Below are 22,440 nucleotides of genomic sequence, written 5' to 3'. Positions count from 1 at the left end.
CCCATGTTCTTTCAGACTAGTTTTGCAGATTAATCTGGAGATAAAGGATCCAGGTTAATTTAGCTCTGGCAAGTGTATCTGGAAGAAACCAAATAAATCCAGTTCCTTTGGTGGCTGAATAATGACCCCCAAGGATATCCAAGTCCTCATCCTTGGAACCTGCGAATGTTGCCTTATATGGCAAAAAGGGACTTTGCAAATGTGACTAAGTTAAGGATCTTGAGATGGGGAGATATACTAAACATCTGAGTGGGTCCTAAGTATAATAAGGGTCCTTATAAAAGGAAGGCAGGGCTTCCCTGGTGGCGCAGTGGTTGAGAGTCCGCCTGCCGATGCAGGGGACACGGGTTTGTGCCCCGGTCTGGGAAGATCCCACGTGCCGCGGAGCGGCTGGGCCCGTGAACCATGGCCACTGAGCCTGCGCATCCGGAGCCTGTGCTCCACAACGGGAGAGGCCACAACAGTGAGAGGCCTGCGTACCGCAAAAAAAAAAGGAAGGCAGAGGGAAATTTTGACTCTAGAAGACAAGTAGGAGATGTGATGCAGGGAGCAAGAGGTCAGAGTGATGTAGTGAAGTGAGGAAGGGGCCAAGGAATGCAGGTTAGTTCTAGAAACTGAAAAAGGCAATGAAAGAGATTCTCCCCTCGGCCTCCAGAAGAAAATAGCCCCGCCAACACCTGGACTTTAGAGCAGTGAGGCTGATTTTAGACTTCTGGTCTCCAGAATTGTAAGAGCATAAATTTGTGTCCTATTAAGCCACCAAATTTGTGGTAATTTGTTACAGTAACTATAGAAAATAGATACACTTCAACTTACTGCACAGCAACTACATTTTTCTATCTGTAACCTCAGTGCTTAAGCCTACTTTCAAATGGACCAGTGACATTTTAGAGGTAAACCGCTGACCCCTGTAGATGGTAACTTACGGATTTTGCTCTAGCAACGCTGACCATTCCTGCTGTTCAAGTACAGCATCCTTTCAAGCTTTCAAGGGTTTGGAAGATTCTAATACTCAGTTCTCAAAGAATCAGGCACATCCCCACCTCCACTTTGTTGCCATGTAGGAGGAAGCAACAGAATCCAGGTGGAATTTTCCAGTTCGCGGCTTAAACTTCACTGCTCAACCTTTAAAGCAGAGGTTGCAAATTGGTGGCCCTTAGGCCAGGGGTACGTTTTGTTTGACCTGACAGTGATTCTTTAAAATTTCAATAATTTGCCAGAATTTAAAACTCAGGTGATCTCATATAAAAGTCCTGATTTCTGACTTTTCTGGAGACTGGAAAGATCTGACAACAGAGTTTATGTGATCGACAGCACTTGGCTGGTAGAGTGGGGTCCTGGCTGCCTCCTTTGAGCAGGGGGTGGGGTGGCTGTCCCTGCCAGTTCGGTGCCGTCTTTCTCTCCAGGGCCTTTGTCGTTTATTTTTCTCACTTACTTGGTCCCTGTAGGTACCTGAGTTTGTGACTTTGCTTTAAGGAAAAAAACCCAAATCTGTATTCTGACCAGTTTAGCAAAATTATTGACCCTTGGCCAATAATCTGGAAATTCATGGAGAATTAGACTTTTGTCTTAGTTTTAGTCTTAAATGAGGCAAATATCTTAAAGTAGGGAAAAAAAAAACCCCAGTAGATTCTGGAACCCATAGAGCAGTGAGAGTAGCATGAGTTGTTGGTAAAGCTATTAAGCTGGATTTTGGAAAGCACATGGGGAAGAAAAGAGAGATTAAGAACGTATAAAAGAAACGAAATTGAGCTATTTGTAATGAGGTGGATAGACCTAGAGTCTGTCATACAGAGTGAAGTAAGTCAGAAAGAGAAAGACAAATACCGTATGCTAACACATATATATGGAATTTAAGAAAAAAAATGTCATGAAGAACCTAGGGGTAAGACAGGAATAAAGACACAGACCTACTAGAGAATGGACTTGAGGATATGGGGAGGGGGAAGGGTAAGCTGTGACAAAGCGAGAGAGAGACATGGACATATATACACTACCAAACGTAAGGTAGATAGCTAGTGGGAAGCAGCTGCATAGCACAGGGAGATCAGCTCGGTGCCTTGTGACCACCTAGAAGGGTGGGATAGGGAGGGTGGGAGGGAGGGAGACGCCAAAGGGAAGAGATATGGGAACATATGTATATGTATAACTGATTCACTTTGTTATAAAGCAGAAACTAACACACCATTGTAAAGCAATTATACTCCAATAAAGATGTAAAAAAAAAAAAAGAACAAAGGGATGTTAATCGTATGCAAGGCAGTGCTCAAGTCTATTCTAGAATTACTAGTCTCAGTGGAAGGTCACTAATGTAATGGACCTTTATTGCAAAAAGACATCTGAAAGTTAACTTTTGCTCCCCATATAGCTTAGTTATTTTTTGATGTCCTTGTGGATAAGATCATTAAGAGCCAAGTGCTTAAATGAACGCTTTGTGCCTAGTTGAACAATAAAACCAAAGGATCTGTCTTAAGTATCTTTATGGAACTGGTGAGTGGCTTCTCACGCAGTGCTCCGGGGCACGAAGGAAGAAGCAGTTGCATTACTCAGCCTCCTCATGTTACCACTGGCTCTTCTCCCCACCTGCTGGACCCATGGCTGCCCTCATTACACCTAACTGTACCCCATTGTGCTCTCCCTGATTATCTTGGCTGAAGAGTCAACAAATCCATTTCCCCTGTCATTCAGCCAAGTCCATTATCTTATCTGTCAAAGAGAAATTTATGAGGCAACAGAACAGAAAAACATGAAAACTTTTTATAAAGTACCAATTTTTTTCCCTAAGAAATTCCAGCCTCACTCAGGCTTGGTGCATGTGCCTTTCTGTGTGTAGTGCCAAGGTTCCTTTACTTTCCCCTCATTACCTGGCTTGGAAGGTAGACCCAGTCACTGCATGCATTTCTACCCTAAGGGAGATACGGGGTCTCTCAACTGCTTGGTCTGGTGGGATTCATGCTGTCCTCTAGAATCTGCTTTCTGATATCAGCTTCATGAATGATAACACCCTTGTCTCTGGGTCATGACCAATTTTTACCCCACAACTATCCGGGGCTCTGTGATTCCTTTATTTGAAGGGTGTATCATTGGCCCCAGAAGTCTCTTCTCTAGGCTGATAGCTCCTTGCCCTTTAATGGTTTCAGACCTCTAGGAATCCTACCTTCACTCCTATTTGGTTCATCCACAGCATACTTATTGGAACTTTTAAAGTCTGATCTCTTTGGGGGTAAAGCTTTGTTTCACTTCACCATTTAAGCTCGCAGCTGGGTCTTAACAATAGCTATTGACCCAACGGCAGCTGCCATCTTCCTGAGCTTTTCTGTCTCAGATTAATTCCTGCTTATGCTCTGTTGGACTGGACCCCATCTAAATGACCAGATTCTTTATGATGGCTTCCCTCAGGTTGCCCTATGGCGAGACCTTCTAGGATCTTATCACTGCCTTGGATACCAGAGAATAACTGTACATACTGTTAATATAATAGTTCCCAACAACAGCAAGGAAGAGTTTTTCCCTCTTATGAAAACAGAAAAGATGCTTTTCAAATGTTGAGATAACATGAAATGGGATGGAAAGCAAATGCTTTGGAAGCCAAATCAAAGAGATTTCAATAGTTGAGGATAGCTTGCTAAAAGAAATAGAATGGGATTTGAAGGATAAATGTGTAGTCCTGAATTGCAGTTAAAAAACAAAAATCACGCCTTCAAGTTCAAGGTTGGAATACCTGCCTTAATTGTGGTTTGTGCTAGGGTGGGAGTTGGAGATTTTATTTGACTAAGGAAGACCACTCTGACCTGAGTGCTAAGACGGCGTGTGCTCTTAGATGTGTTAGCAGTACTCTGTCCAGGTTGAGAAGGGAAGCCCCAGACCCTCTGCCCAGGGATTGAGCTCTGGCAGCCTGTGGGCACAACACATTGTATTGACTAGCATACTGATTTTGAAAAATTCGGAATGGAATCTCTTTGGGTAAGGCATATACTCTCCAGTGTTAGGTATTTATGTTATTTCTCTGTTTCTAAAGACTTTTTAAAAAATTTTATTTTTGGCTGCTTTGGGTCTTTGTTGCTGCGTGTGGGCTTTCTTTAGTTGCAGCGAGCAGGGGCTGCTCGTCGTTGCAGTGCGTGGGCTTCTCATTGTGGTGGCTTCTCTTGTTGCAGAGCACGGGCTCTAGGGCGCTCGGGCTTCAGTAGTTGTGGCCCACGGGCTTTAGAGTGCAGGCTCAGTAGTTGTGGCTCATGGGCTTAGTTGCTCCGTGACATGTGGGATCTTCCTGGACCAGGGATGAAACCCGTGTCCCCTGCATTGGCGGGTGGGTTCTTAACCACTGCGCCACTGGCGAAGTCCCTCTAAAGACTCTTGTGATCCTCCTTTCTCAGTCCCTTATTTAAATACTGTTCACGGGTACCGAGGTCCATCCTAAGCCTACACTTTGAGAGGGACTTCATAAAATGAAGGGGATGAAGAAGAGGATGACCTGGAAAGCACGGAAATTAGATGCCGGTTCACACTGTAGTTGTGAGAGCCACCGCTCTGTAGTCTGGAGAGCTGTCTTCAGGTACCTGAAGGATTGTCATGTGGAAGAGGAGTTAGATTCAGTCCATCTCTGGGAATTTTTCAGGACTACGCACCTTACTTCAGTCACAAAGTTGAGAGGATACAGAGGGGAGCAAGTCAGTCTGTCTGTCTTCAAGGCCAAGTTTACCATACAGTGGAGGAGATACACAGAGACGGCTGTAAATTAGTAATACTCTCTGGTTCTCCAGAAGACAGAAATGAGGAGGCAGATTTCTGCTCAGTTTAGAAAGCCCTTTCCTAACAATTAGAGCTCTCCCCAAGTGGAGTGGGCTGCCTTCAAAACTAGTCACCAGTCCTGTTGTCCAGCTCATGAGGATGAGCTGGAGAAGCGTTGAATGGGGGTCAGGGTAGATGATTTTTCTGCCTTTATTAATCTATGGTTCCGAGTCCCCTGACTTGCTTTCCTTTACTTACCCAAAGAGAGTTATTACCATACTGAATGCCCACGGGTTGTACTCAGTGTTTTAGGCAGACCACGCTGGGAAGAGTGTGCTGTTGCAGGGTTTCTACTGGGTGGAATTGCACTGGTGAGTTTGTCTTATGGAGACACAAGAGCCGATAAGCAGGGACCTGGCTGGTTTTCTTTTTCACGGACCTGGTAGAAGAATCTAGTGGCGTATTTGGTAGGTACAGTCTTGTTGCTTCTTTTGTTTGTTGGTTGCATCTGGCTGTGAGGATTATGACATCCCCTTTGAGCGGTGCAACACCTCATTTACTGGGACAAGTATCCTGAGAGAAGTCTATTTCCTATGTCCTGTCCCCACCCCGCTCCAGGAATCCAGATAACATCCAGAGATTAGCTCCCAATACAGGAGATTCCAAGTTCTTCCTCTTTGATGGTGGAACTTTAAATAAGTCAGACTTCTATCGTCGGGTGCCTAAAAATCCCTCAGCCCTACAAAACATGTGAGTCACGTTTTGGCTCCATGCAGAAGGCTAAACCAAGCAAAGGCAGCATCTCTTCACAGCCTCTGAGGCAAAATCTGGCAGCACCATTCTTTTTTTTTTTTGCAGTTCACGGGCCTCCCACTGTTACGGCCTCTCCCGTTGCGGAGCACAGGCTCTGGACGCGCAGGCTCAGTGGCCATGGCTCACGGGCCCAGCCGCTCCGCGGCATGTGGGATCCTCCCGGACCGGGGCACGAACCCGCGTCCCCTGCATCGGCAGGCGGACTCTCAATCACTGCTCCCCAGGGAAGCCCTAGAGTATAGTTGATTTACAACGTTGCGTTACTTTCTGCTGTACAGCAAAGTGTATCAGTTATGCATATACGTATATAATCTTTTTTAGATTCTTTTCCCATACAGGTCATTACAGAGAACTGGGAAGAGTTCGCTGTGTTACACTGTAGGTCCTTATCAGTTATCTGTTTTATATATAGTAGTGTGTATATGTCAGTCTCAGTCTCTCAATTTATCCCTCCCCCACCCCCAAGGTAATTTTTTAAGCGGCTTTATATATTTCACATACTATACCATTCACCCATTTGCAGTGTACAGTTCAATGGTTTTAGTATATTCACACAGTTGTATGACCAGTACCACAATTTGAGGACATTTTTACCAGTCACTCTCCATTTCCCCTCAAAATCCTCAGTCCTAGGCAACCAACCACCCATCTACTTTCTGTCTCTATAAATTTGCCTGTTCTGTACGCTTCTTATAAAGAGAGTCACACAACAGGTGGTCCTTTGTGACGGACTTCTTTCTCTTAGCATAATGTTTTCAAGGTTTGTCCTTGTCGTGTACCAGTACTTCATTCCTTTTATAGTCAAATAATATTCCATTTTAGGAATATACTATATTTTCTTTATCCACCGTCAGCCAATGGACGTTTGGGTTGATTCCACTTTTTGGCTGTTGTGAATAATGCCGCCAATAAACAATGTATACAAGTTTTTGTGGAGAAATATATCTTCATTTCTTCTGGGAATATACCTAGAAGTAGAATTTCTGGGCCATATGATAACTTTATGTCTAACCTTTTGAGGAACTTCCAGACATTGTCCAAGCAGCTGTACCATTTTACAGAGGCGTTTCATAAAAGCTCCCCATGGTGAGTCTAGATACGATTATACTGTGCTGCTCATGTGGGCTGGAACCCTCTCTCTGCCTCATCTGGAAGTAAGATAACTGCAGAACAAAGATCAGCTTGTACCCGAAGGGGAGAATACTTTTAGAGCAGAACATCCGCCCCTTCCAAGGTGTTCTTTTCAACCTTCTCCATCCCTCAGCTCTTGATAGTAGTCCAAGGTCAACTGAGCTCTGACTAGAGGACTGGTCAGAGGAAGGAAGGAGGAAGATAACCTATGCACTGTCCACCTAGGTACGGGTTGGCTGCAAAGAGTTAAGCTGATCTGGAAAACTGATCTGTGGGTTAAGTGGAGCAGAGCCACAGATGTGTAATCCCCACTTCTGAGGATGTGACATCTCTTCTTGTAAGTGTCATCACTTAGTTGGTGCTATCTGGTAAAAACTGAGTCATGAGGTGCCGACAAAAATTCCTTGCACTCAATGTGAAACTTGAGGCATCTGCTCATTCCTGAGATATTCACAGCTGTCAGCCCCGTTTTGATGGTAAACAATTTGCTGCGGATGAAATCCTGCACTGTGACTTTCCCCCGCTTGTTTGAGAGAGGCATAGACCCAGGTGGTGTGCCCTTGAGAATCTGAGTGTGAGGGTGACCCGAGGATTGAGCAACCCCGCCTTTCACAGAGCCCTGTTGCCAAAGCAGCCCCAGTGGAGGAAGACAGAAACCAACCATATCGTCCCAGGAGCTTTTAAAGAACATTCCTTCCGCTGCAGATGTGCGTTTCCAAAGGGTGCCTGTGAACCAGCCTGAGTCTTGTTCTCCCTTCTTTGTGTTTGCAGCCACGGCACGGGGTACGATAGTGATAACCACACCACTCCCATCCTCTGTGGTGCCCAGTACAGGATACACACCCACGGCGTCTTCAGGGGCATTCAGGTGAGTATGCAGGGGCCCCAGATGCCTCTTTCCTTCCCAACAGTCTTTCACTTCCTTGCTGAAGGCCGTTTGGCCCTGGTAAGTCTGTTCCTAATTGTAGGCTCCTGTGACAGCAGGGACCCCCTCCTCTTCCACTGGGGCAGGTTAGGGGCCTCCTCCTCTCCAGAGGCCAGTTTGGACGTGGCCGCCTCCCTGACTCAGACCAGGATGCTTCCTGCAGAACCCCTTCCCTTCCTCCTTCACTGCCTTAACTCACCTTCTCCCGGGTGGGCCGCGCACATCTTGTATCGGGGGGTAAATGAGCTTGAATTAATGACCTGGACTCTTGACTTGTAAGGAGACTTGGTCTGCAACGTAAAGTGCCCAAAGTTAGAGTCTATCATTGCTAATAATAACAATAATAACAGCACCATGTATGGCTGGACACTTTCTATATGCCAGGCATTGTGCTAAGTTTTATACATGGGCTTTCTTTTAAAGATAGGATTCATTTTTTTCGAGCAGTTTTTAGGTTTAAGGAAAAACAGAAAGTACAGAGAGTTCCCATATCCACCCCTCACCCCATCCCTTGGTCTCCCCTGTTATTAACATCTTGTATTGGTGGTACATTTGTTACAACCATGAGCCAATATTGATCCATTATTAACTGAAGTCCATAGTTTACATTAGGGTTCACTTTGTGTGTTGTGCGGTTCTAAGGGAGAGTAAAGAAAGTAAAGTAAAAAGGCTGACGTTTTCTGAGAATTCAGGAAACTCGAGGGAAGGCCACCTCCAGGGAGCCTCTTTTCGTTGCTCAGAACCACGCGCAGCTACCAAGGGTCTGTGTTTGTGACTGTGGCATGTGACTCCGTGTCTGCAACATGAGGAACGGCTGAGATACTTTCACCGGCCTAGTCAGCACACTAGAAACAAATTGTGTGTGGGCCAAGTCCTCACGTGATGTGTGGGGCAAGCGCTCTGAGATGTCCTGATTAATGTTTCCAGAAGCATCATGGTGATAGAACAGCGTGCTCCCTCATCTCAGGCCTTCCAATGGTGGGAATAAAGGCAAGGGTTACAGAAATATGATGGAAATCAGATGGAAATTAGACAAGTACCGTCAGACTCTCTTCCACCAGGACTGACATTGACAACTCAGATTTATAGCCTATTGCCGTGTGTGCTGCCTTCAGGATGAATTAAAGGAAATGTAAAAAGCTCCTTTTGCCTTCCTTTCCACCAAGCGCAGTTTGTCAGACTCGCTGTCATGGCCTCTGATACACTCCAGACCAGTCGGGTGTTCATTTTCTGCTAGAGTAGACCAATCGGACACAGCTGGCTCACCGTTTAAACTTAGGCCACATTTTGCCTTTAGGCACTGTGTCGCCCATCAATAGCAGAGCTATATGAGACTACTGTACGTTTTCTTCAAAAAGATCTCACGGTGCAAGGCAGTGTGAAATAGGAACGCAAACAGGAGCTTGGGGGTGGTGTGGGAAGTGCACAGGGCAGGAGTGCGTTAAGCTCAGAAGTGTTTCCAGGTCTTAACACAAACTATGGCCGTGCTCTTGGGCCTTGACTGCACATCTGTGAGAGCACAAGCGATACAGTGATCCCTCAGGCACTTAACACTGTTCCTGTCTATGACTCATTGGTCCCAGGAGCCTAAGGGGCTTTTGCCTCACTGTTTCCCTGTAGCTCCTTTTCATGGAGGACCGGCCATGCACACACTCACTCACACAAGGTAAGGGGGATCAGAAGAATGCCCTGAGATGGACACGTGGAGTGGATGGAAGGCGGACACAGGGTTTCTGAGTGTCTCTAGTAAAGGATTGCCCTGGCTACACCATGGCCCTCCTGGAGTTTCAGCTCCCCTCGCAGACAGAACCTCCATATCCCAGGAGCTCCTTCTTCCTTGTCATTTACTCATATGTGGAAAGTCTGCTTAGTTGGGGGTTCATTTAACATCCTTTGTTTTTCTCTACTAAGGACTTCCCAACCCATTGCAGATTGGACCCAAGGTCATGTGGCCAGGGAGGGAATAGAATAGAACCTGGAGCTTTGGACTTCCAGACCTCACTGCCTCAAGAGGAGAAGCTGAGAGACAGGATGGATTGGGAGCTCTTCCAGTCACCAGCGTTTCTTTTCCAGATGCTCCAGATCAGCAGCACCAAACAGACTTTATTTCAAGTTCCCGTTCTGGTTGATAGCCATGATGATGTTAGAGCACTGCATTGTAGAATATACTGCTCTCTCACCCATTAGTGACATCTGCTGCGGGCGCCTCGGGTGTGGCGGGGAGTGGCTTAGGCCTCACATCCGCCATCCCTTCTTTGGGAATACTTCAGCGCTCACTTTCCTTGGGACCAACCTGAATGTTCACATGTGCCTTAAAACCTCCGTTTCTCTTACACTCTGCTTGCAGGACGTGCGGCGAGTGCCCGGAGTAGCCCCGACTCTTGTTCGGTCGGCATCTGAGACCAGTGAGAAACGCCCCTTCATGTGTGCTTACCCGGGCTGCAATAAGAGATATTTTAAGCTGTCTCACTTACAGATGCACAGCCGGAAGCACACTGGTAAGTGCGTCCACTGTCCAGCCTTGGCTCTGGTGGCCTTTGGGCAGCGGTGGCCCAGGAGCCCCTGCTCCTGGCTCCTGCGCTGCTGGGACACAGGTGATTTCTGGGATGGAAAGTAGGTGCTGCTTTCAAAGATCTGGCCCAGGTGATGGGAAAAGGATGCCAGGTCATTTTGTATCCTGATTGTCCATCCTTTATTAAAGAAGGGTAGAGCAGAGTAGGTGGAGAGAGAATCCCACAGAATTAAAGAGACCTGTGTTTGAATTCTGGCTTCACCACCAGGTGGTGTGACCTTGAGCAAGTTACCTAACTGTTCTTCAAATTTCACTTACACCTTATACAATGGTTGAGACTAGATTAACTTCTAAAATCAAATTGAATTATAGGAGTTAGAGATGTGAAACATACAGTTCCTATGTTAATAGGTCTGAATAGATGATAGTGTTACTTTTATAATTCTATTAGTATCTTTTAAGGGAGAGGAGCTAGCCTGGGAGCTTGGTAATCAGATGATTCTGAGAACTTGATATGCAAGGTCATCACGAGACTTAGGAAAAGATAGTCCAAAGAAGAACTTAACTGCTTGGGTTAGTAATAACCAACCAGATAGGAATGGGAAAATGGCTTGTAGGTTTAATTTTTGTTTTTAATCTTTAAAAAAAGGGATGATGATTTTTGATGATGTTTTAAAGAAAACTGGATTTTCCCACAGGTCAAGGGGTCTGCCTCTGGGAAAGAGAGAATTGGCCATGTGCTGTTGTTGGCTGCCTTGAATGTGAACAGCCATTTCACAAATGTCTGCTCCTGGCCTTGTGGGCACTAGGTAGGAGTGTGGCTAGGTCTCCCCTACAGAAAAGCCGGGCAAAGCACAGGCTTTCCTGCTGGGGAGTTGCTACCATTCTTTCCACGACAGAAGGGAAGCTACATTGTTATGATTACCATTATTATTTTATTGTTACTGTGGACTTTGCTTTGGAGAAGCTGGAGAAGAAAGTGAGCTGCATTCAGATCTCTTTAGACCATTGGTCTTTGCTAAGCCATTGCGTCTGGAGGATGCAATTCTGGCATAGACCTGAGTTTGCCCTCAGTAAACCACTTGCTTTGGAGCTGAAGATGAGAGAACTAGTTGCATGTTATATTTTTACATACTTCCCCAAATGGGATCATTTGAAAACTATCTGTTAAGATTATAAGGCAAATGATAAGGTAAAGTTCTGCCTAGACGGATGTAATACATTGAAGTTAATGTGGTTGTAGAAATTTTAATGGGAAAGAGGCACTTAGAAAACAGTGAGGGTTAGATGTCTGTGGGAAGGGAAGGCAGTGGGCAAGATAGTCATGACCCAGACCCGCTGGAACCTTTAAGAAAAAGATAGTCATGACCCCCAGACCCGCTGGAACCTTTAAGAAACGCTTCCTTGGGCTTCCCTGGTGGCACAGTGGTTGAGAGTCCGCCTGCCGTTGCAGGGGATGCGGGTTCGTGCCCCGGTCCGGGAAGATTCCCACATGCCGCGGAGCAGCTGGGCCCGTGAGCCATGGCCGCTGAGCCTGCGCGTCTGGAGCCTGTGCTCTGCAACGGGAGAGGCCACAACAGTGAGAGGCCCACGTACCGCAAAAAGGGCGGGGTATTTAACAACGCTGAAGTCCCCTTCTTAAAAGAGTGCCATCTTTTTGTATTTATTTATAATAATAGTACAGACTATTATGTTAAGTATTTTTATATTAAATACTTTCTATGTGCCAAATTCTCTACATGCATTATTTCATTTAATCCTCACGCACAATTATCCGGTGGTAGGATATAGGGAAGCGGGACTTAAACTCATGACTTTCAACTCCAAGTCACAGGCCCTCTTCTCAAAGAGTCTGTGGTCTGTTTTGGAGCCAAGACATACACAAATGAAAAGGGACACAGAGTGTGTGAATCTGGAGGTGCTGAGAAGACTTGCTCGAGTGAGCGTCGTTCGTTTCTTGGAGGAGGAAGGGCTTGTGTTAACCATCAAAGGGTTGGCAAGGTTGGGCAGAGGAAGTAAAGGATGAGCAGAAGCAGAAAGGCAGAGAAAAGACATGAGACTGAACAGGAGTGTTGCTTTTCCCAGGTTGAAGAGGTGAAGCTTAAGTTGCTGGGCTGGATATCAATAGAAAGTTAAGGAAAGGCTCCTGCCCTCAGGATTTTCCAGCTCGCGGCAGAACTCGACCTGGACACGGCCCCATGTTAGACATTCTGTAATAAGTTCTGTGATGAGGGAAGGAAGGGCTTTCTGTGTGAACATGAAGTTTCCAAGAAGGCATCGCAGAGAAAGCGGCGTTTGTGAGGGACGTGCAGTAGAGTTTTTGATGGGTTAGGAATCCGGAGATAGGGATGGAGGATGTTTAGTGTGAGCAAAGTACAAGGCAGTTTTTGGGAATGGTGAGCTCTGTATAGCAGGAATATAGATTAATCAGGGAAACAGAGGGGGTCATGAGGCCGGAAGGGTAACCAGGCACTGCCCAGCAACAGAAAGAGCCGGCTGATCCTGGGAGGGCTTGCTCTCCATCCCAGAATGCTGGTGACTCAGAATTCTCATAAGAAGGTGGGATGGCCCAGGGTCACTCAGTGCATTCAGAGGGCGCAGTCCCCAGGATTTGGCTGAACTTTCTCCAGTGACGACAGGGGTGAGGCTTCTCCATTCTGAGGCAGGAGGTTGTGTAATCCCACTCCTGACTTCTCTTGGGTAAAGGGATACCGAAAACTCTAAAGGCTCTGGCTCCTGGTTTAACTTGAGCACCTCACAACCATGCAGCTGTTTATGCCTGACTCAGGAATGGGAAGTCAGTAGCAGAGAACACCACATCTTCAGGCCATAAAACATAAAACACTTACTTCACGGGGCTGGCTCCGAGGCACATCTATCCCAGAATTCTGCCTCAGACTCAGCCTAGGACTTAAGACTGCTTTGGTCTATTATTTGTTGAAATATTCTCTACCAGTACTTTCTGAGCACTGTCTCTGTGCTAGGCACTGGCCTAAGACCCTTATGTGGAGGGTCTGCTGTAATCTGCTTATAAATCCTTGGAAGTTGTCGGATTATTGGCTCCACTTCACAGTGAGGAAATGGTACTTCAACCAGCACTTTAAGTGGAAGAGCTGGATGTGACCCCAGTGTCAGACTCCAGAACCTGAATTCCCTTCACTTCTTTTTTTAAATTTATTTATTTTTGGCTGCGTTGGGTCTTGTGTTGCCGTGCGCAGGCTTTCTCTAGCTGCAGTGAGTGGGGGCTACTCTTTGTTGCGGTACACGGGCTTCTCACTGCCGTGGCTTCTCTTGTTGCGGAGCATGGGCTCTAGGTGCTCAGGCTTCAGTAGTTGTAGCACGCGAGCTCAGTAGTTATGGCACCCGGGCTTAGTTGCTCCGCGGCATGTGGGATTTTCCCGAACCAGGGATCGAACCCGTGTCCCCTGCATTGGCAGGTGGATTCTTAACCACTGCGCCACCAGGGAAGTCCCCCTCCGTTCACTTCTAACGCATCCTTATTCACGCAACCCCCTTCTATGCCTCCTGCCCATAAGTGTATGTGTAGGCGGGCCTTTAACCTCACACTGCGGTTGGCAACCCATCCCTGAAACCTTCCACCCAAGTGCCTTCAGCATTTTGGGATCCCTTCAGTCCCAGTAAGAGAAGTTGCCTCTAATGAGATCTTCATTTCCAGTATCATTTTCAAACGGAATATGTGTCTTCCCCAAGGTGAGAAGCCATACCAGTGTGACTTCAAGGACTGTGAGCGAAGGTTTTCTCGTTCAGACCAGCTCAAAAGACACCAAAGGAGACACACAGGTTTGTAGGCTCCCTTCTCGTTGCTGGCAGTGTGTTCCCTCGGGTCATGGTTGATTTTGTGATTCTCTTTATTGTTCAATATGGATGTGAGAGGGTCAGCCATTTGTTTGTTTAGTTTCTCCAATAATTTTTCCCCCCCTAATCTCTGGGGATTTACCTTCCCTTAAAGGGCGGGGGAAAGAAGAAGAAGAAAGGAAAGAAAAAGAAACATCCCATATTTCCCCTGAAAACCACAGAGCCATGATATTCCCATTAGCAATTTGCTGTTGATACACTGAGTGTCAGTAAAGAACATGGGTGGTGGAGAGCAAAATCCCATTTGTAGTGTGTGATTCACTTTTTCAGTCTCAGACACAGCTGAGAACTTGGTGAGAAGCTGGACGTTTGTGGTTAAACCGTAGTTGTTCCCAAGACCACAGGTCTTCAAAGATTACTGTGTAGAATCAGGTGGTTCCTGCTGGGCCTGGGGTACTGGGGAAATCTGAGGGCGAGGCAGATACTGTAGGCGTGGCTGGAGATGCCTGGCTCCTCGGGCCGCCGGGAAGCAGGACTCGTGGGCCTTGCTTTGCCCCACATGGTTAGGGCCACGGCTAGACCTTCTCTGTCCGTTTAGGTGTGAAACCATTCCAGTGTAAAACTTGTCAGCGAAAGTTCTCCCGGTCTGACCATCTGAAGACCCACACCAGGACTCATACAGGTAAAACAAGTGCGTAAACTTTTCTTCACATTTATTTTTCATTATTTTTGTAAACTACTGTTGAATGGAGTTGCTTGTGATGAGAGAGACTGGAGAAAACAAGTGTAAAAGTTCTAAGCAGGTTTAGATTCAGTGGAGAGAAAGCACAGTGCATGGCTATCTTTAAATAGCAACATTGTTTAAGAAGGAATGAGGGTGGGGGACACAGAGCATAAGAGATGTGAAAAGAACTCTTTTCTTGAGTGTCCAGAATGAAGTGAAGAGATAAGCTAGGTCCCTGCTGTTCCCAATTTGTTGCATCACATTTTTATCAACTCAGTTTGATAGGATAATCAACCTTACAGAAAAACAGCAAAAATTCTAGCAAGCCAAACACTTATTTTCCTGAAAGTTTGCGTTTCACAGCACTATTTTCAGAGGACTGAATCTTTGCTCTGCTAAAAGTTAGTGTTGCAGGAGCAGTCATGGTTTCTGCCAGACCCATATCAGCGTGTGGGTATTATTTCCTTTGTACTAGAATAGAGAGGGGAATAGGACATTAATTCACTGGCTGCTGGAAGTTTTTGCTTCTCCACAAGGCTGGTGTGATTCGTAATGAAAATAACACCATCTTTGTTGTGTGTTTTCTAGCTTTGGAGGGAGGGCCAATGCTTAGGTTATCTCATTTTATCTTTGCAACATCCTTGGAAGAAGAGGAGGGTAGGCACGTTTTATCCCCATTTTACAGATGAGGAGGCTGAAGCACGTGATAAAATGACTTTGTCTAAAGTCCCAAAGCTAGTAAGTAGCAAACCCAGTTCTGTTTTCTCCCAGCCCACCTACCCACTGCCTTCTTTGTTGGGGAAAGAGCCTGGGTTCACCTTGCAGCCCAGGGAGGATAGAGAATAAAGAAGAGACCCAAGGTCAGCAGAGTTGAATTCCATTGAGAGACTGAGGAGAATGATGACTGGCAGGAGGAGAGGTTGGGATTTGTCCATCAGGAGGTGTTCTTTGACAGCATGGCTGGCAGTTGGAGGTGGGGGGGCGGACAGGAACCAGATCAGAAAGAGCAGAGGAACAGTGAGTAGGAGGTGAGGGAAATGGGAGGTCATGAGCCCCTGTGGAGTCCTGGATTCTCAGCCCCAACAGGCTGTACGTACTGACAGTCAAGGCACCTGTGCCCCAGAGTTGGTGGGATGGGCATCTCATTCCGTTACTCATGTGCCTTTGGTGTCACTTCTTTGCCTTCATCCTGAGCTCATAACTTGGTGGGAAAGAGTTATCATCGCTTGTACCCAGCCCCCTACCCGGTGCATATCTGTATATGTACAAAGTGATCTATGTCACCAGCAGATTGTTTAATGCTCTATTTGACTGGCTTCCAGTTCTGACCCTGGAACAGCGCCTCTCCTGGGACATTTCTCAGTGCTTGCCCCATCCACTAGTTCTCAGAGAAAGCAACGTGGGACTAGCCATATCCTGAGAACATCCCCAGGTGGTACGGGAATAGGCTCCTGCAACGTTTTTACTTAGGATAAAGCTATGGCTGTATTTCCATTATGTCGAGGTCCAATGCATTGAGGTATGTTGCAGCAACATGTGTGGGCTTTGGAATCAGACAGACCTGGATTTAAGTCTTGCCTGGGTCTGCCCTCACCAGAGGTCCAGCTTCATCTGTAGAGTGGGGATAATAATGCCGGCCTTACAGGCTGCTGTAAGGAGTACATGAAATTATATATATATGTGTGTGTGTGTGTGTGTATATATGTATGTATATATATATATTTGAATATATATGTATGTATATATGTGTGTGTGTGATATCCCAGCACAAGGCTTGGCACGTATTAGGCATTCATAAATGCTGGTTATCTTCCCTATCCAAAATGAGGCTTGGAAGGATCTTCTGAGGCCTCCTTAGGTGGAGAAGCCTCAATTTTTTGGCAAGCTTGTTAAAAATCTCAAAACCGTGCCTCAGTTAGAATCTTCTGTATAATGGGTATTATGCTGAGTAACCCTTTAAGGTGAAAGAAGCAAATACCGTGTGCACTGATGTCAGTGATTTATTTAAAAAACACCCAGCCCATCCAGAATATCTCTACAGACAGAGATATTAAAGCTACAGTCACAGCTCTGCTACTGGGTGGCCGTCAACCAACAATATCCAGGGTGATGATCCTGAGGCCCTTGCCTCCCAATTAAGCTCAATTCCCTCCTTAAACAGCAAAGGGGAAACATTTACGCAGTTCACAAAACAGTCTAATGGCAGGGGTTTTACCAAATGTTTTTCCCCCTTAATTAAATATGAATTGCCCAGACATTTCCATTAACTAGACTCCTTCTTTCTCTCCCATTTCCCAAGTCTTCTGACTCAATGACACTTTATAATTGTCACAGTATTTTAATCCTTAAGGCCCCAGAGGTGCTGCCACTTCAAGGCTGCCTGTGAGATGGGCCCGATTTGTTAGCTTAGGGAAAGAGTTAGAGAGAATCTGGAGTGGGTGTCTCGTGATGATTTAATTTGGGCCTTTGATGCTTGAACTTGCGCCCCATCTCTCCACCGCAAGTGTCTCTGACTGGCCATTGTGTCAACAGGTGAAAAGCCCTTCAGCTGTCGGTGGCCCAGTTGTCAGAAAAAGTTTGCCCGGTCAGACGAATTAGTCCGCCATCACAACATGCACCAGAGAAACATAAGCAAACTCCAGCTGGCGCTTTGAGGGGTCCACGCCAGGCACCGCTCTGTGTCTCGGGCAGGACAGTGTGTGAACTACTTTCAAAGCTGACTTTAGCAGTCCTCCTCACTCGCCTCTCTAAGAAGGAAATGGAGGCTGATCTTCTTCATCCAGCCTCTGAGAAAGATGCCTGTACTACTGGATCCTACCAGGTTTGCCCAGAGGAGTTGGTCTCTACTTAGCCGACTTTTAGTTGACTCATAAGGCTCTGGAGAAGTGGCTGTCAGCGTCCAGTTAGTGAAAAGCCCATTGCCATTTGGTCTGGATTTTCCACTGTTAAGAAGAGCCGTTGATGGTAATGTTCCCCCCTGCCCCTTCTCCCTTTATGCTCATTTTCATGGGGAATGGCGTCGTTGTACCTTTTTCCATCATAGAGTATTTATAGGCCAGGGCATGTGGATGTGTCTGCTAATGTAAACTTTGTCATGGTTTCCATTTACTAACAGCAACAGCAAGAAATAAATCAGAGGGTGAGGCACTGGGGGTGAGTCCCGTCCGACATTCCGGAGCTTAGGCAGGCCGCTAACCTGGAAAGCAGGATGTAGCGCCACCAGGCAACTTTTAAAACTCAAGCATTTCAAGCCGCTGAAAAAAGAATCAGAGCTAACCAGTACCTCTGCAGAGATATCTAAAAGAATCTTTTATCATTCAGTTAATTCAGTGTAACATTAGCACAATGCTCTTAAGAAACCGTGCTTGAGGATCCGAGATTTTGTTTTCGTGTTTCTTTTTGACTTTTCTGAGTTGTAATCGTATGCATCTTCAGAGATGTACTTATCTCCTCACACAAAGGAAGTGGAATTCATTTTTATCATTTGGGGTGTCCTTAAGAGTATACAGACCACACTGGTTATGTGGCTTCAAGTTGTAAAAAATTAAAGTGACTCTAAAAGAAAATAAGGGCTGGTCCGGGATCTCCACTGATAAGACTGTTCTTTAGTAACTTAAGTAACTTTGGGTCTACACGTATATGTGAAAAAAAATGAGACTTACTAGTGTGAGGAAATCCATTGTTTAAAGGTGGTTGGGTGTATGTGTGTGTTTTGTTTCTGTTTTTTAAGGGAGGGAGTTTATTATTTACTGTTGCTTGAAATTATTGTGTAAATATATATATCTGATAATGATTTGCTCTTTGACAACTAAAGTTAGGAAATGTATAAATGTTAGATGCATCACTGTTTTGGTGTTGATCTTCCAACATATAACACTAAGTAACACTAAAAATGTAACCTGCATTTTTCACTTCGCTCTCAATTAAAGTCTATTCAAAAGGAAAGTGGTAAGATTCTATCAGCTGTATTGCGTACAAATCTTGAGGACAGTTGAGCCTCTTTTAAACAGGTAAGATGCTGACGCTGACATCAATGACCGCTTAAGTCTGTCCAGGTCCTGACCACTCGTTCTTTCTCTCCGTTGAACCTCAGGTGGTAATTACTGGTCATAGAAGCAGCCAGGGAGCACCGCCTTCACCTGTCATCATGCCATGTGGATGGCACGGGGGGAATTGTATTTTCAGAGTCATTTTCATCGGGCTCTCATTGCATCACTGCTTACTCCAGGTCAGCAAAAGAGAGCGGAGAGATGCAAATGATAACTGGTCTTTTTTGAAAAGTTCACTGCTATACACTGCAATCAGGAGAGTATAAACTGAACACGTAGGACAACCCAATTTACAGTCGTCGTTGCTATAAATTAGCTCAGCAGGTTGGAAACTGCTTAAGACTTTCCAGGGCAGCCGAGTGTGAAAGGCAAAGATCTACGTTATCTATAAACTATAAACTCTCTTTCTGGTTCTGGTGGATGGTTTTTCAGTTGTAAATAAGGAGATTAATTTGGTGCCGCCCTTCTCAACTCCGTTATCTGGGAGCTTGCGTGCATTCCAGGCTTCATTTCTTCATTTAAAATGTATCTTCAGCAGACAGCAGCTCACAACAGAGACTTTTCTGCGTTGAAGTGCAGCTCAAAGTTTGGGCTGCCTAAAAGTCAGGTCCTGAGGCCCCTCTTGGTTAGCATCTGGCTCTTGCATCACTGTTAATTATAGCCAGTGTAGTGACTCATTTGTATCAGCAGTTTTTATCTTTTCCTGCCAGAAGACGGCATTTCTCTGGAGAAGCTCAGGACGAGCATGGCAATCGTCAGCGAGTCAGAGCGAGCCAGGTTTCACAACAAAAGCAGTCACATTGTTTCATCTGCGCTAGGAAGCCCAGAGATTCTCACGCTACTTTAGCAGGTTAGCTTGCAGTTAAGGTCATGGGCTTTGGAAAGCAGACCAACCTGGATTCAGATCCTAAGTCCTCAGTTTCCTTATCTGTGAAGTGGGGACTTTTTGTCCCTATCTGTCTGATAGGGTCGTAGTGAGGATTAAATGGTGGGGGGAAAAGCATGAAAGCATCTAATACATCGCCAAGGCTTCATAGGCATCATCTAGGAAAATGATTACCTGAGAACTCATGCTAACTTCCTTTACCTCCCCCCTCCCCCCCGCATCCTCTTGCAGTGTCCAGACATCTTCATGCAAAATGACAAACAAATCCGTTTCCATATACTACAAACCAGGGTTAAGGTTTGCAGCAATAGGGCTCTTGTCAGCCTCCCCACAGAGACCACATCTATTTGCTTTGTGCCTTTTGTAACACACCCAGTGGCATTGAGTGTGTGTTTTGAGACCCGTGGAGTTGACCACGAGCAGATTGTCAGGACGAAAGCTGGTCAGAGGGAGCTCTCTGTAGCTCAGGCTAGAGTCTATATGAGGTGCAAAGGTCAAAATGTACATTTTTTCCATCTTGCTTTAGTAAAGTGTATGGTCCAATATCTTTAAAAGGCCACCTTCAGCCCCCCAGTGGGTCTTCCCAGGCTGTCTCACCCCGGCACCTCTGTAGCACTTAGAGTACATAACATTCAATAGTATTTTTTATGGGTATCATGCTTTCCCACCTAGGACCATCTACCTATAAGGTAGACAGGACAAGTATTATTCCCACTGTACAGATGAGGAAGCTGAGGCTCAGTGAAAGTAGTGGCTGAGGCAGGACTTGGTCTAGGTGTTCTGTATCCAAGTTTTCTTCCAAAACGTGCTCGGTGATATAGACATGCGCTCTGCTCCATGGTTTCATATCTACAAGTCGTATCTTCCTAACCATGTGTGAGCTTCTAGAGGAGTGGATCGTCTCCTTTCCTGTGTTACTTCCTTGAGGACTTCTCAACCTTTAATATCGATAGACATTCCCTGAGGAATTTGTTGAATCACAGACTCCTATTCGGAAGTTCTGGGGTGGGGCCTGAGACTGCATTCCTAACAAGCTCCCAGGTGATGCCCACCCTGCTGGTCTGTGGATGACACTTTACAAAGACCTAACGGCTGAGCTCGAGAAATACTTGCTATAAGGTGACTGATGAGTTTTGCACCTAACACTCCTGAGACTGTCCTGAACCTTTTTAGCCTGTAGAGAGCGGCCGTGAAGATGGCCCGGGGCCCACTGCGATGAGCCCCGGGGCTGTGGGACAGGACATTGGCGCTGAACGCAGTCAGAAGAGCTGTATGCAGGAGAGTCCATCCATGAGGAGCTTTGTTTCCAAAACAGCCTGACCGTCCTCTGTCAGTGACTTTCCCCAAGCAAGGGAGATCCCCTCCCCCAGGTAAGGAGAAGGTGGTACACGGTCCCACCTGCATATCCAGTCCTCACACCTCACTCAGGTCACATCTCCACAGCAGGCCTCTCCCTCCCTGAGGCGTGCTTTCCAGCACCCACAAACTGAAACCTCGTGGCTTTGGAGCGGATGTACTCCCTGTGAGCCAGGCAGGAATTCCCCACGTCTCATCCCTACGAGGAGCCACTTGCTTAGCTCTTTGGGTACCAAAGGGAAAAGGGAAAAGGAAAAAGGCAATGTCTTCCAGAGCCCTGTCCTCCCTGCAGGGTGTTTGCATCGCTGATTTTGGACTAACAGATATGTCAGGAACAGGTGTAGTGGTGTGTGTGTGTGTGTGTGTGTGTGTGTGTGTGTGTGTGTGTGTGTAAATGGAACAGTAGTTCCCAGCTAGGGGCACTTTTCTTCAAAAGCTTGCAGCAGGCAGAGTGGCTCATAGAAACTTCTCACGGGTGAATGTATAAGAACTACAGTAAGGGAAACAAATCCCCAAGAAAATATGAAGGTCTTGGCCGTTTTTATTCAGATCTTTGCTTCTAGTGACTATTTTATTGTATTTCAAATGATTGAAATCCGCACAAAACTTAATAAATAAATGTAAATGATACAATGTTGATGACCACATGGTCTGATTTCTTACACTGAGAAAGTAGCTGCTTCAGTGGAGGGCTCTGGGCTTTTCTCCATCTTTCAAGCAGCCTTGAGAAGGAAAGAGTGAGCCAGGCAGCATCGGAAGGGTCATCTCTCAGAGGGCTGGAGATCCACCCGACCAGCCAGCAGACAGCCATATGCAGTCAGGACCCCCTGAATAAAGTTTTGTTTCAGAGACTCGTGAGGGGATGAGGACAAACTCTTGAGGTTGTAGATGCAGGAAAGTCAGTGCCTTTAAGCACACTGTGAAAATCAGCTAGCTATGGGTGGGAGTCTCAGACAGATCTCAGATACAAGCAGCTAAGGCAGACCAAATTAGCAAATGTGAGTTTAGGAGTTAACAAGATATTTTTATGGAGCAGGGAGGATTGAGAGATGGTCCAGGAGGAGGGGCTAAGATTAGTGTAGAAGGTGGGTTGGCTGAAGCAGGTGGCTTCTCCCCTTCTCGGCATCCTGGGAGCACTGACGTTGACAGTGGGCGAGAAGGATTGCCTGACACGGCAGGGATTCTGAGGGCCACTGAGGAGGCAGTTGGACTCCAGGAGACAGAAAGGAGGGGTAGAAAGAGGGGGACAACTCTGCGAAGAAAGATGAGACAGATGAGGGATGGAGTGCGGATATCAGGGAGGTCTGTCAGGAAGAGGGGGCTTCTGTCTGACAGGGCCCGGCGCCCCATGTGAACCCACCCCAGCTCTGTTAACACGCACCCAGGGCCTTCCCAAATGGGAGATGCTCAAGGGCTAACATGCAAATGATAATAATGGGGCCATTTATCGGACCTTTATGTACAGACCAGTGCCATTGTACATGCATTCTCTTATTGAGA

General features: G+C 46.2%; 1 protein-coding gene across 3 annotated transcripts in view; it reads left to right on the top strand.

The window, feature by feature from the left end:
- WT1 (WT1 transcription factor) overlaps window positions 1–21,573 on the top strand; it is a 52,083-nt gene extending 30,510 nt beyond the window's left edge. For 2 of the 3 annotated variants that reach the window (XM_024752633.1, XM_024752634.1), the window contains 5 exons: window positions 7,444–7,540; window positions 9,945–10,095; window positions 13,821–13,910; window positions 14,524–14,616; window positions 17,182–21,573. In XM_024752633.1, the coding sequence (XP_024608401.1) occupies window positions 7,444–7,540; window positions 9,945–10,095; window positions 13,821–13,910; window positions 14,524–14,616; window positions 17,182–17,303 (553 nt within the window). In that variant the 3' untranslated portion in view covers window positions 17,304–21,573. The remainder of the gene's footprint in view (window positions 1–7,443; window positions 7,541–9,944; window positions 10,096–13,820; window positions 13,911–14,523; window positions 14,617–17,181) is intronic. The other variant, XM_024752635.1, reaches the window with a different exon arrangement.
- The last annotated feature ends 867 nt before the right edge of the window (window positions 21,574–22,440 follow it).

This window comes from Neophocaena asiaeorientalis, unplaced genomic scaffold (assembly GCF_003031525.2).
Source record: "Neophocaena asiaeorientalis asiaeorientalis breed wild unplaced genomic scaffold, Neophocaena_asiaeorientalis_V1.1 scaffold196, whole genome shotgun sequence".
Classification (NCBI taxonomy): Eukaryota; Metazoa; Chordata; class Mammalia; order Artiodactyla; family Phocoenidae; genus Neophocaena; species Neophocaena asiaeorientalis.
Note: the sequence above shows the minus strand (reverse complement) of the source record. Positions and strands in the feature narration are given on the sequence as shown.